This window comes from Arvicanthis niloticus, chromosome 3 (assembly GCF_011762505.2).
Source record: "Arvicanthis niloticus isolate mArvNil1 chromosome 3, mArvNil1.pat.X, whole genome shotgun sequence".
Classification (NCBI taxonomy): domain Eukaryota; kingdom Metazoa; phylum Chordata; class Mammalia; order Rodentia; family Muridae; genus Arvicanthis; species Arvicanthis niloticus.
Genome location: NC_047660.1, coordinates 109,366,365 through 109,380,107, shown reverse-complemented (window position 1 = coordinate 109,380,107; position 13,743 = coordinate 109,366,365). Strand labels below are relative to the sequence as shown.

Below are 13,743 nucleotides of genomic sequence, written 5' to 3'. Positions count from 1 at the left end.
ACTTTGCAGACGCTCCCTAGGCAGTTTCTAGGCTCCCCTAAGTCCCTCCTCCTGACTCCTCCAGTTCCTCGTACCCTAGCCTAGAACAGTCCAGAGCAGCACCGAGGAAGGGGTGTCCAGAGGTCTTTTTCCCAGGGTTGAGCTTGTGAGAGGATGGCTGTCTGAAAGAAGCTTCCATTACCCGTAACCCAGCTGGGAAGGCTGTGGACTGGCCGCTCGATTGGGGCGCTTGTTTATGAAAAGAATTTCCTCTTTCTTAAAAGGGCGACGAAAAGAGTGGGGCCCAAAGGAGCGGCGAAGGGAGAGGTCTGGTGCAACCTGACTAGCAGTCAGAGAGGGTGCCTGAGCAAGTACCTCCCCACGCCTTGGTGCTTACTGCTGGAGAAGATGGGAGGGAGCCGAGATAGCATAAAGGGGTAGGGGGCTGCGAAGAAAACTTCTCCAGACTCCCCTTCAGTTTCTCCTAAGTGTCCCCTAACTCGCTGCACATCCAGGCAATTCACTTGGCATTAATTGGGTTCTTTGTTTACTTTTTACTTTTATTTTTTGTGATAAGCCCTGGGTTAGAAGTGGAGGAGAGGTAAAGTCCGGAATTAAAGAGGATGCCAGCTGTCAAGGGGCCCTGGGGGAAGCGGGTGAGACAGGCTAAATAAACTGAGGAAGGATGACGGAGGCCTGCACCTGACACAGTGAGTTCAGGGAGAAGACCACTGAGAACAGGATTTTGAAAGTTAAATTTGAAAGGGCTGTCAGTGAGCATGTCCAAAATTCTCAGATGCTGTGGAATGGGGTTGGGGAACCCAGAAGGAGGGAAAAGCTGATCATATGAATAGTGAGGTTTAGGACTTAGACTTGAGCGCTGAGAAGGTAAGTGTGCTTCAGAACACTACCGCACCTCCACCCACCGCACTTCCCAGCGCCTCTGCCAGGGAATGGCGTATGGCCGCTAACAACAGCCTGGCGCTCCAGCTCCAGGGGACAGGACACTCTTCAAGCCTCGCTGCATACACTACCACATAGACATAAAAAGAAATCTTAGCACTGTGGGGCGCTCCTTAATATCAGCGCCCTGGGGGCAGAAGCAGGTGGGTGTCTGTGCACTGGAGGCAAAGCCAGCTCGGTCCAAGAAGCAAGTTTCAGCTCACCAAAAGCTTCATAGTGAGACTTGCTCTCAAAATTAATACCGAGGAGGAGGAGGAGGAGGAGGAGGAGGAGGAGGAGGAGGAGGAGGAGGAGGAGGAGGAGGAGGAGGGTGATAAATCATCTTGGGGTCAGTGAGATGGCTCAGTATATGTCAAGGTACCAGGGTACCAGTCACCATTCCCGAGGATCAGAGTTAAGTCCTTGGGACCTACACGGGTGGATTCTCTAACTCATGCCTGCTCTCACACACAAAAATAATGATTTAACCCAGCCCACACCACAGGGTTTCTCTGCGTATCCCTGGCTGTCCTGGAACTCACTTTGTGTAAGAGACTGGCCTTGAACTCAGACATCTGCCTGCCTCTGCCTCCTGAGTGCTGGGATTAAGCCAACCTGTCTGGTTTACCAAGGCCCAAGGTCAGGGATAAGGGCAGCCATTTCCAGCCAGAGGCTGGCACTAGCGCTCCTCCATCACCATGGTTACCCTAATGACCCCAGCCCAAAACTCAAATCGAGTTTGGGGAAAGAGGCCCACCTTAGGGTTTCCCTGGGAGCTCCACAGGCCCTAGGTGGGAATAGTCTGCCAGGTATCTGTTTCCCAGGAGCCGGCTAAGGGCCTTCTACCAGGCCTCCCCGTCCAGGCCATCCACAATCGGGAAACTGAGGTGCTGGAGAGAAGGACCCTTGTCTCAGTTGCCTGACTTAGTCCTCGGATTGCAGTCCACACCATTGTTTTTCTTGGGAATGAGTATTAAAATAATAATCGTAGAGGGCTGGAGAGATGGCTCAGTGGTTAACAGCACTGACTGCTCTCCCAAAGATCCGGAGTTCAATTCCCAGCAACCACATGGTGGCTCACAACCATCTGTAGGGGACGTGTGTGGTATACTTATATACATACAAGAATAAATCTCTAAAAAAAAATAATCGTAATAAATTGTGTGGGTAAAGCCCCTCACCAACTGCTGGGGGAGAAGAGACAGCAGTGGGGTGTGGACCCGTGCTCCCCTGCAAGGAAACAAACTAACAAACAGCCCCACCCTCTTCCAGTGGCCCGGAATTCTCAGGTATGGCACTAGAACAGGGCCAGGGCTACCAAACTTCCGGCAGAAGGTGGGACTCCATCTAGGCTCTCTCACTCCAGAAGGGACCCCCAGCTAAGGCCTAGAGGTGGTGATAGGGCTTTGTTTGGGGTGGCTTCTGAGGACTGGTGTGAGCTTAGAGGGCAGGCTCGTGAGTGGGGGTAGGGGTTAGGGAACGACGGAACCAAGGCACCAGCTGCAAGGCCCAGTCGCTGGCCCCAGGCTCATTCAACTTCGGGTCACACATTTCCTGTTGGGAACAATGCAGGGCCCAGCTAAGAAAGCTGAGGCACCCCGGAGGGTCTGGCCAAGAAGAGGCGCTAGCTCGAGGGAGGTGGAAGGGCCTGGGCTGGTGCCTTCACTTTCCCAGGTTGTCCCCTCTTCTGTCAAAAAGGCAAGAAGGGGATCTTTCCGAGGAGTCCACTGGATCCTGAGTGCAATTAAGGGCGCGGGACCCAGGGCACCAACACACCGGAGGCGAAGACCTTGGGGTGGCAGGATGGCAGAAGGAGGGGTCATGTGTCAGTGCCCCACACTCCCTGCCGGTCGGGGGCACCGAGCTGGTGCGTCCACAGAGCAGCGTCTCAGGGGCCAGGCTCCCAGCCGGGTCTCTGCTGGGAAGCCACAGGACGCCCACCCCGCCACACCCCGCTACAGGGCCCAGGGGAGGAAGTGAGGCGTGTCAAGGCTTGGCATTCGTGTTTTTTAAATTAAGGCGAATGAAAGGAACTCTGTAAGACAGGAAAAATAAAAAATAAAAATAAACGAACCGCAGCCCTAGAGCGGCGCAACTGGGGGCTTCCTGCGAGAAGATTTTGCATGCAAAGGCAGCCCCAGGCTCTGGCTGGGGTGTGTCACCAGAGATCGGTGACACGTGTGTTTAAAATCTGAATGGTTGCAGTCTCAGGCGCCTAAGGGCGGGCGCTGGGCCCTCCCTCCGCGGGCGTCCCTAGGCACTTGGGAACACAGCCAGCCCTAGAACTGGCCCCTCTAATAATCACAGATAGGGGCGGTGGGGTGAGGGTGGAGGGCCTCTAAACAAGGTGGTATTTCTTCTAGTTTGATGGGATTTGGCTCCGCCAAGGACGAGGAGGCACGTTCCAAGCCGAGGGAACAGCACGTACAAGATACAAGGCCCTGGGCAGCAGAGGCTCGGCTTCTGCCAGGGCAAACGCTAAGTGTTCGGCAGGGGAAGAGGGCTAGATTTGCTGCAGGACAATCGGTAAAGGTGCGCGCAGACGTGGAATTTTCACATCCTCTGATGTTCTCGAGACTGCAGTGGGTGCTGATAGTTGGATCAGGAATATAATTTAGGACTGGAGAGGTGGCTCAGCCGTTAAGAGAAATGACTGCTCTTGCCGACCACCTGAACTCGTTCAGGTGCCAGCACACACATAGGGCGGCTAACAACTGCCCGTAACTCCGGCTCCAGGGATGGCGCCCTCTTCTGGCCTTTGAAGACTCCGGCATACATACGCAGAAATAAAAATCAATCTTTCTACAACTCCATAATTTGATGAGTTTGCATAACTGGAGCTAGCAAAGAATGCCCTTTTTTTTTTTTTTTTTTTTTTTTTTTTTTTTTTTTTTTGGTCGGGATATCAACGTTAGACAAAAGACCCATTGTAGAGACGGTGAAAAGGCTTAGGGGTAAAGGTGCCACTGGCAAGCCTGACCACCTGAGTTTGATGCCGCCCCCAAATACTGGAAGAAGAGAACTTCTGATCTCCACCCGTAGAATGTGTATTCTCCTCCAAACAAATAAATATAACTTTAAAAATTTTTAGGGGCTGGAAAGATGGCTCAGGGGCACATGTTACTCTTAAAAGGACCCTATTTCCGTTCCAAGGGCCCACGCCATCTATTAACTCCAGTTCCAGAGGAATCTGTCGCCCTCTTCTGCCCTCAGAGCGCGCTGCGAATATGTGGTGCACATACACATTTACAGGCCATACACAAAAAAAACATTTCAAAAATTAAAAAAAAAATAATTAAAAACCCACTTTACAGAAAGTTAGCGTCATCCCATTTTCCAGAGGAACAAACGGAGGCAGCTCGTTTCAGCACTTTGGAATGCGCGGAGGTGGAGCCCGGTCGTCCTCCGGCACTCCCGGACCGGGCGCTTGGGGCGGGCCTCAAGCCCCGGGGCTCCGCGGCCCCGCAGCGGCGGGTTACGGCCGTCCGCTCTGCCACGCAGCCGCAGACGCTTGGTCCAGCCAGCACACCGCAGGAAGAGAGGCGACGCCCCCTGGATCTCCGCAGGAACCCGGCCCGCCTCCCAGCCCGCCGGGCCCCAGAAGTGATGAAAGCTACGGCCGAGTCCCAGCCGCGCCGAAGCCGTTGCCCTTTTAAGGGGAAGCCTTGAAACGGCGCCCGGGTTCCATGTTTGCATCCGCCTCGCGGGGAGGAAACTCCATGTTGTAACAAAGTTTCCTCCGCGCCCCCACCCCCCCCCCCCCCCCCGAGAACCTGGCTCCCCTCCCCTCCGAAGCTCGCGGGGATCCCTCCCTCCCACCCTCCCCTCCCCCCCGCGCCCCGATTCCGGCCCGAGCCGGGGGGGAGGCCGGGCACCGGGGCCAGAGTCCGGCCGGAGCGGAGCGCGCCGGGCCCCATGGACAGCTCGGCCGTCATTACTCAGATCAGCAAGGAGGAGGCGCGGGGCCCGCTGCGGGGCAAAGGTACGCAGGCGGCGGGAGGGGAGAACGGGGCTAGGGGCCGTCCCCGCGCCGCAGCGGCTGCCGCTGTCCGGGGCGGGCGCCTCGGCCCAGCCCGAGCCCCCGCCAGTGGGGCCGGAGAGAGTTTGAACTCCGCGAGAGTCTGAGGCGCTGGGCGGGGCCTGGCGCCACTAGTGCGCTCGTGTGTGTGCTTGCGGTAGGGAAACTGAGGCAGGAGGCAAGCGAGGGGCTAGTAGGCTGCCGATTCCCGGGCGTCGCCCCCTCCCCCAGTTTGGCGCCAATGGGACTCGAAGGTGGGGGGGGAGGCGGCCGCCCGCTGAGGCTCCGCCCCCTCCGGGCTGAGGTCTGGAAGGGGTGCCGGGGTGACAGCGGGCTGGGGAGTCTTGCAGGGATCTCCCGCCAACACACAGCCAGGTTCTCACAAACTTGGGCGCCACGCGTGGAGGTGCGGACGGCACCTTCGGAGGCAGAGAGCCGCTAGCTTTGCAAGGCAGACTTGGGGGGCCCTGTGTCCAGCTGGGCACACGGCACCCCGGCTGCAACAGGCCAGGCGGGGTGGCGTCGGGCCTGTGCACACTCGCACCCACCCTGTAAGGGGCCCGCCTATGCGGAGCCCCTGGGGCTGGCAAGAGTGGGGTTCGCCTCCTCCCCGTGTGGATTTCAAGATTGGGAAGTCATTCGGGGTTTGTCCCCTGTCCAGTCCTAGCTCTTTTTTTTGGGGGGGGGGGGTGGAAGCAGAAAGGATTAGAGAAGAGGCTTGGTGGGGTAAGTCTGTCAGTTAGACGGGCCGCTGCCTCTCAGTAAGTCTAAGGTTGAGACGGGGCGGGGTGAAGGAGGTGGGGCCGGCGGGGCTGACAGCCCTGGGACACTGGCCTCTGGGCCCGGGCCCAATGAGGACTTTGGACTCACTGGGTAGACAGAATGGAGGGAGAGTGGGAGTGGACGGTGGGGCCCCGAGCCCTGGCGGTCCTGAGCAGGGGCTGCTCAGGTAAGGTCCACCTGTGGGGTCAGATGATTGAGAACCAACCGTGAGAAAAATCGGTCCCCTCCTCAAGCCACCTACTCCTTAAAGTGGCTGCCTTCTTAGCCACACCAGATTTCCTTAAGTCGCAGAGTTACAGGAGCCCTGGAGTGGCCCGTGGTGGGAGCCCCTGGAAGGGGCGTTTTCTGGAGGACAGCCAGCCAGAGCCACCCTGCTGTGGCTCACCGCTCTCTCTCTGCTCGGGATTGAGACCCGGGTGCACGCAGCCCCTGCAGGCCAGTGTGCCTACACGCACTTCTTGCTTCAGGTGACCAGAAGTCAGCAGTTTCCCAGAAGCCCCGGAGTCGGGGCATCCTCCACTCCCTCTTCTGCTGTGTCTGCCGAGATGATGGGGAGCCTCTGCCTTCCCACAGTGGGGCTCCCCTGCTGGTGGAGGAAAATGGCGCCATCCCCAAGGTTTGTGGTAATGAGGAGGGAACTGCAGGTGCACCTGGACCTGGCCGGAAGTGGACTTGGCAGATAGGGGCATGGGCGGAACTTCACGGACACACGTGCAGACCCTAAAATGTACCGAGAGGGAGAGCCTTGTCCACTAGGTCCTCCCCTTTTCCAACCCCCACCGCAGCCTTCTAGCCCACACTTCCTTAATGGTGGGAACTTTATGAGGTGAGGAAGAAGGATATAGCTTACCCCTGGCTCGCGGTTTGCAAGACCCAAAGCTGGGGAGGGGGTAGAAGGTCTGGTTGGCTGCTCAGGTAGAGATCTGGGGAGGGAGGCCCGTGTAGGAGGTGCCCTCCCAGACCACCCCCTCCCCACAGCACACCCCAGTCCAGTACCTGCTTCCCGAGGCCAAAGCCCAGGATTCAGACAAGATCTGCGTTGTCATCGACCTGGACGAGACCCTGGTGCACAGCTCCTTCAAGGTGGGCCCTGCCCAGCAGTTCTCAGCCTACAGTCTCTAGAGGGGGGCCTGCCCTGGCCAGGGAGGGAGGTCTCTGCTGGATTTCCACCCTGGGGGTTCCCTCAGCATCAGCTGCAGCCATCCTTCTTCCTCACAGCCTGTGAACAACGCTGACTTCATCATCCCGGTGGAGATTGATGGAGTGGTCCACCAGGTGAGGGGCAGAGGGAGGTGGGGGGTTTGGTGTCTGCACTACACCCAGGTACCTCCCACCAATCTTGAGAGAGCCCCACATGGAACACTGATAAGTGGGGCATGTCCAAAGCTCAAAGAGGGTGAGAGCCCAAGACTACCTGGTCCTCCAGAGATGGAGGCAGACTCCCAGACCTGCAGGCTGGGCTCCCCCTGGTCCTGTCTTGTGGAGCTCTCTTTCCCCCCCACTGCCCGGGACCCAGTTCAAGTAATTCAGGATAGGTTGTGGTGCTGGCCAGCCTGTTCTCCATTACTTGGCTCGGGGGCCGGTGCCCTGCAGCCTTGGGGTGAGAGGGCTAACCTGGACTCCTGCATTTGGATAAAACCAATGTGGGAAAGGGAGTGACCCCCACTAGGTGAGGTGGGAGCACCGGAATCACATTCTAATCCTCTTTAGGAAGGGGGGTGACTGGGGCAGCTTGTGGCCCAGCCTCTCTAGACTGCCCTACCTCCTTCACTAGTCCTGCCCCCTTTTTGTTGATCACCCCTAAGCCTGTGGGCCAGCAGCCCCCCTCACTGGCTCGTTCCCCAGGTCTACGTGCTGAAGCGGCCCCACGTAGATGAGTTCCTTCAGCGAATGGGCGAGCTCTTTGAGTGTGTGCTGTTCACTGCCAGCCTTGCCAAGGTGAGCCCTTGCCAGGGGTCTGGGTCAACCATACCCTCCCACCCACTGTGAACATGTATCTAGATGCAGCCCTGGACGTTACTCACTCTGAGGTGGCTAACCTCCTACCCCAGTATGCAGACCCTGTAGCTGATTTGCTGGACAAGTGGGGAGCCTTCCGTGCCAGGCTGTTTCGAGAGTCATGTGTCTTCCACCGGGGGAACTATGTGAAGGACCTGAGCAGGCTGGGCCGAGACCTGCGGCGTGTGCTCATTTTAGACAACTCACCCGCCTCATACGTCTTCCATCCAGACAACGCCGTGAGTACACCTGAGACCCGGAGGCTGAGACAGAAGCCAGAGCACATGTGTGGTGGCCTCCCCAGCCCTACGTGGGGTGCTAGCGGGGGCTGGTATTGTCCTATTACCTGTGTCACTATTCCACCCTGCCTGTGTATGGAGGGTCCTCACCTCTGACTGGGGTCCCCATCTGACAGTCTTCAAAGCTACCAGACATGGCCTGTTAGTGGGACAGAACTAACATAGTAAGTCCCAGTTAGGATCCTACTAAATGAAACACAGTAAGCTTAACTGTGTTAGTGAACATTTTGCTTGCTGGCATCTACAAATGAATTTCACTGTCAGCTGTCAAAAAAAAAAAAAAAAAAAAACCAAAAAGTATGTGGCATGTGGGCAGGGATGGGCAGGACAGGGGACACCCTGGGACACTGGCCCTCCTCACTTTCTTGTCGTCTCTCCAGGTACCAGTGGCCTCGTGGTTTGACAACATGAGTGACACTGAACTACACGATCTCTTACCCTTCTTTGAGCAACTCAGCCGCGTGGATGACGTATACTCAGTGCTCAGACAGCCTAGGCCTGGGAGCTAGTGAGGTGTCTTGGGGCCAGGACCTGCCCCTCACCAAGGCCCACGCCTCTTCCCAGCAGACTGTGGGCACCTGCTTGTGCTGTTAACAAAACCCGTGGGCTATGTCATGTTCATGGCCCTGGGGAAGAGGTGTCTCCCCGGCCATGTTGCGTGGAGGACAGTGAGCCCTTGGGTCCCTGTGTCAGTGCCTTCAGATTTCGTCCCCTTTTCTCAGGGGACCTGGGGGGCCCTGCCTGCTGCTCCCCACTTCTGTCTTCTCTTCTCCATGCTGCCATGTTTCTCTGCTGCCAAATTGGGCCTCTTCGCCCCAGTTCTGCTTTGGGGGTAGGGACAGGGTTTTTGCTGTCCCATGCCTTGGATTCCCCCAGTCTGGGAACAGTGGACACCCAAGTGCCTTGCATACGGCCCTCTCTACTCGCCAGCTTTCCCAGATCTAGGCTGACCTGAGAGAGACCAATTTCTCCCCTTCCCCTCCTCCCTCCTGGGATGATGGTGCCCCACCAGTTTCTACGTGGGAAGGAGAGGAAGAAAGTGTATTACAATACACTTGTAAAAGAGCGGGGGACCGTTCTCAGGAGGAACGGTCCAGCTTGTCCAAGGCTGATGGCTGCTCCATATATCACTTAAGCCCCAAGTCTCCCCAAAGCCCTGGGGCTTGGCAGGATGCCCCCATGGTGCCATATAAATATGTATATGTGTATATAGATTTTTTAAGGGAAGGAGAGAGGAAAGGGTGGGAACAGACACTCTTCCCTTGACCCTTCCCTGGGCCCAGAAATTGGGGGAGGGAGGGAAAGGATTTTTACATTTTTAAAACTATTTTCTGAATGGAACAAGCTGGGCTGAGGGGTCAGGCCCTGTCTTCTGTCTGTCCCAACCCTTTTACTCTTCATTCAAAAAACATTGAGTACCTTCAGTGCCCAGCAGTGAGCTAGTTCCACCAGCTTATTAGGGGTTTGGGGGGGGGGGGGTGTCTCTGCTTCATTGGTGCCTCATCCCTAAGTCCCAGACTTCATGTGCCTTCAGAGTATCGACAGGGGGTGGAACCTTCTTGTGGGGTTCGGGAGGCCTCCAAACCTTACCAAGCTGCCTCCTCTTGTGCCAATTCACCTCCCTTCCCTGTACCCTGTGCAACCTCCTCCATGGCTCCCTGCTGGCTGGGGGCAGCTCCCAGGTCTCTGCCAACTCTGACTTCCGTTTTTAAGGCCCCTCCCCATACCTGCTGAGTCTGGAGTTCAGACCCTTAAGCTCGCTCCCCAGATTGTGAGGGTTAAGTGGACCCACAAGCCAGTGGCAAGGGAGTTGGTGAAGGGGGAGAGGATATGGTTGGCCGGAATCAGATGACTTCTCAATTAAGTGCCTTCTCTGTGACCTGAGCACCTCAGTGTGATAACTAAAGAGAAAGCTAGACCCCCTCCTATTCTGCCTCTGTGGTTTTTGGGGGAGAGGACTTGAAGTGCGTAAATGTCTCATACTTGTGACTGCAGTTTTGACTATTTTTCATAACCCTACTGGACAGGAGGAAGCCAAGACGGACTGCCCGGGCACTCGGTCTGAATTCGATTGCTAGAGCCCACGTGATGGAAAGAGAAAACCAACTCCCACAAGTTGTCCTCTGACCTCCTCACATGCACCCTAGCACGAGGTCTCCCCTCCCCACACACACAGATACACGCACTCTAAACAAATAAAAAATAAACAAAAACCACCGTGCCCCCACCTCTGGAATGCGGGGCGGGGCGGGAGACGGAAGGCTGGGCAGACTCGGGCCGCCCTCAGCCCACAGCCTTCCGGGCAGTGGGGCCAGCAAGGAGGAGACTGGGTGGGGCGGGCGCCCGGAGGCCTCCTGCCCGCATTGGCCGTACCCTAGCTACGCCCCGCGGCCTCCTGCCAGCGTTGGCCACGCCCCTCCGGCCAAACTCGTCTTCCGCGAACCCCGCCTGGGCGGGGCAGGAAGTGCCGGGCCAAGCCGTTGATTGTCGCTAGGGGCCTCCCTGCCCTAGCGGACAGACCCTGGGCTCCTAAGCTTGGCGTCCCCGGGTCTGGAAAGGACTAGGGAGCTTGCCTCTGAAAGCATGGAGCTTCAGACGTCCTCCACTCCCAGTGGAGAAGGGGTGGTGTCCACTTCCCAAATACTGCTCCCTGTCTAATAAGGCCACCTCCTCAGGCCATCCCTTCCTTATCACCACCAAGAATTTAGCTCCGAGCCTCCTTTTTGCTCCAGGTGTGAGAGAGTGTGTGTGTGTGTGTGTGTGTGTGTGTGTGTGTGTGTGTGTGTGTGGTTGTGTAGTAGGGGTCCGCAAACGGTGTGAAGCCGCCCCTTTTCGCATTCTGCCCACCCTACCCGGCCCCATTACTTTTACCGGATAGAAAAGGGCCAGGAAATTCCCACCTGAAAAGCCTACCCCGGAATCAGCTCTGGTCTGGAGTTGCAAGGACCCAGAGAGCCTTTTGCACGATTTATACCTCGCCCCTGGCTTCTGCCCGCCCTCAGCCAGAATCAGGCTTGGTTTCCTGCTCTGTATGCAAACGGCGGTCGCCTCAAATTTGCATCCCGGAGACCAGACAAGCAGAGTACCAGCTTCCATTGAGACTCAATCAAGCTCCCCTATCCCGCAACCGCGCACTCTCTGCCCACGCATAATTAAGCTCAACCACATGTGTGGGTACTTCCTTGTCAGTACTACCAGCCAGTGTCAGGCTGTGCTTCTGCTCTCAAGGAACTCGTCTCAACATTACCGCAAGCAACTTTAGTTCCTGGAGCTGGAGAGATGGCTCAGCAATTAAGAACACTGACTGCTCTTTCAGAGGAGCCCGGTTCAATTTCCAGCACCCAATCTGTAGTTCAGAACCATAAGAAACTCTAGTTCCAAGAGATCCTATGCCCTCTTCTGGCCTCCGAGCGCACTGCAGGTATGTGGTTCACAGGCATACATGCAGACAAAACATTTAAAAAGAGGGAGTCGGAGGATAAAGAAGAAAACTGTCATTAATTCCAGAGTGATGGAGAGATACTACGTATGAGTATTCTTTCTCTAGGATCAGCTGCCACTACTGAACATTGTTAATGTTTCTTTGGTGTTAGTCACTCCAGAGAGGCCTCTGAGTGTAAGTCCCTCAGGGGCCCATTGGGAATATTTCTGGAATTAAAGCATGATTAATTAATTGAAAAAAAACGGTCCGAGAAAGAGAAAAGGAAGTTTTCATAGCGAGTGCAGGCGTGCGTGCCACCTGAAATTTAAGGGAAGAAGTAAGGTAACTTTTTAGAGCAGCCACATCGTGACTTGGCCTTTGATCATTGTTAAAATGGGCATAGCATGCCTGAGGCCTGGCATTTTAACCCCAGTACTGGAAAAAAAAAATCTGATGGTAAATCAGAAAGACGCATGATTTACCATTTCTGTGGTCCATTTCCTCAGCCGTGAGGTAATGTTATCTACCTGTTGACTGAAGTCTCTAGACCCTCTAAGCCCCCTTGATAGTTGGTTTTTATTTGTTTGCTTTGTATTTGAATTCTGGGAATTGAACTAAGGGCCTCATAGATGCCAGACAAGTGTTTACCACTGAGAGCTATACTTCAGCCCCAGTCCAGTCACTAAGACAATGAGAAGTACTGAGTACTGAGGTTTCAGTACTTAGGGTAAGTATGAAGGATGAGTAAACTTGGGGGAAAGCTGCCTTAGCTGACTGTGTCACGGGGAAGTGAAGAAATGAGAAAGAGACGTTGTCTTTTGAGACAGCATCTTGTGAAGTCCAAGAGATCCTCCTGCCTCACCTTGTAAGTGCTGAGAGTACAAGCTTATGTCACCAAGGTAAGAAATGTAGCGACTTCTTCTTAACAGAGTACAGAACTCTTTAGTTCAGTCAAGACTAACAATAAACAAGATAAACAAAGGGGCCTGGAGAGATGTTTAACAGTGCTTTCTGTTCTGCCAGAGGACCCACGTTTAGCTCCCATATCAGAAGTTCACAACCACCTCTAACCCAGTTCCAAGAACGTACCCCTCATTAATTAAAAACAATAAACCTTACAATGATAAAGATTTAACCGAGGTTGGCAGTGGGGATGCACACACCTGTAATTCCAGCACTTAAGAGGCTGAGGCCAGAGGGATAGGAATTTATCCTATTGACAAGTCAGAGACCAGGCTGAGCTACGTAGAAAAGCATTGCCTCAATATAACAAAAAAAAAAAAAAAAAGGATTCAGTCTGGGTTTGCTTTGCCTGCTTGTTTTGTGGGCCCAACAAGGTTGTCTAGTTTCCCAATGCCTGGTGGTAATTTAACCTAAAGGATCATAATTCCACTAAGAGGACAAACTTCTACTCAAATGAGATGCCAAGTGAAACAAAGATAACTTAAGAATTAATTACTTATTACAACACACACAAGGCAAAATAAATAAAAATAAGTTTAAAAAAAAATCACTTGAGGCCTCATGATGAACAAAATGTCACATGCCCATAGAAGAAGTTGTCTAAATGGGCAGGGAGACCTAAGGGGCAGGAACAGGATCCAGGCATCATCAAATCCTCAGTAGTGAGGCAAAGACTTTAAATACTTACCGATTGGAATCAGGTGACATGTTTCAAATGACAGTCTGAAGACACTGGGACTTAGGAATCCTATCCCTGAATATTATCTTAGTTTCCAGATAATGAATTTTTGTTTGTTTGTTTGTTTGTTGTTTGAGACAGGGTCTCATGTCACCCAGACTGGCCTCAAAGTTGATACATAGCTAAGGATAACCTTGACCATTTGAGCCTCCTGCCTTTACCTCCCAAATGCTGGGATTACAAATGTATTCCTCGCCGGGCAGTGGTGGCGCACACACCCACTTGGGAGCACTTGGGAGGCTCACAAGAATGGAACCTACAAAATACATCACGACACTTAGCGTGAAAAATGAATTAGGAACATCACTGACCAGCCTGCAGTGCTGTGGGTGTCTGTGAGAGGCTTGGGGGTTTGAAGAGCACATGGATGCCTAGACACACAAGGGCAGCCGCTGGGGATTGAGCAGTGACTTCCTGCTGGAGGAAGGCGTAAACAGCAGGGGTCTGTAAGGTGGCTTGAGGGATAAGGTTGAGCAAGGCTTCAGAACTGTCTGTAGCAGGGAGTATAGGAACTGCCAAGAATGTAGCAATGACATCCAAGCAGAGGCGCATGGGAAAGCAGAGTAAGAGTGACCTCTCATATTTTGTTTTATTTTATTTT

At 54.4% G+C, this 13,743-nt stretch overlaps 1 protein-coding gene across 2 annotated transcripts; it reads left to right on the top strand.

Moving 5' to 3' along the window:
* Positions 1-4,740: 4,740 nt before the first annotated feature.
* Positions 4,741-9,947, top strand: Ctdsp1 (CTD small phosphatase 1). Of its 2 annotated transcripts, none has more exons than XM_034498389.2 (7): positions 4,741-4,903; positions 6,190-6,338; positions 6,701-6,805; positions 6,941-6,997; positions 7,568-7,660; positions 7,774-7,959; positions 8,400-9,947. In XM_034498389.2, exons 1-7 carry the CDS (start codon positions 4,837-4,839, stop codon positions 8,526-8,528), a joined length of 786 nt encoding a protein of 261 aa, XP_034354280.1. In that variant the 5' UTR covers positions 4,741-4,836; the 3' UTR covers positions 8,529-9,947. The 2 variants fall into 2 exon arrangements, with proteins under 2 accessions (XP_034354280.1, XP_076787787.1); XM_076931672.1 differs by lacking the exon at positions 4,741-4,903 and adding an exon at positions 5,735-5,888.
* Positions 9,948-13,743: the final 3,796 nt, after the last annotated feature.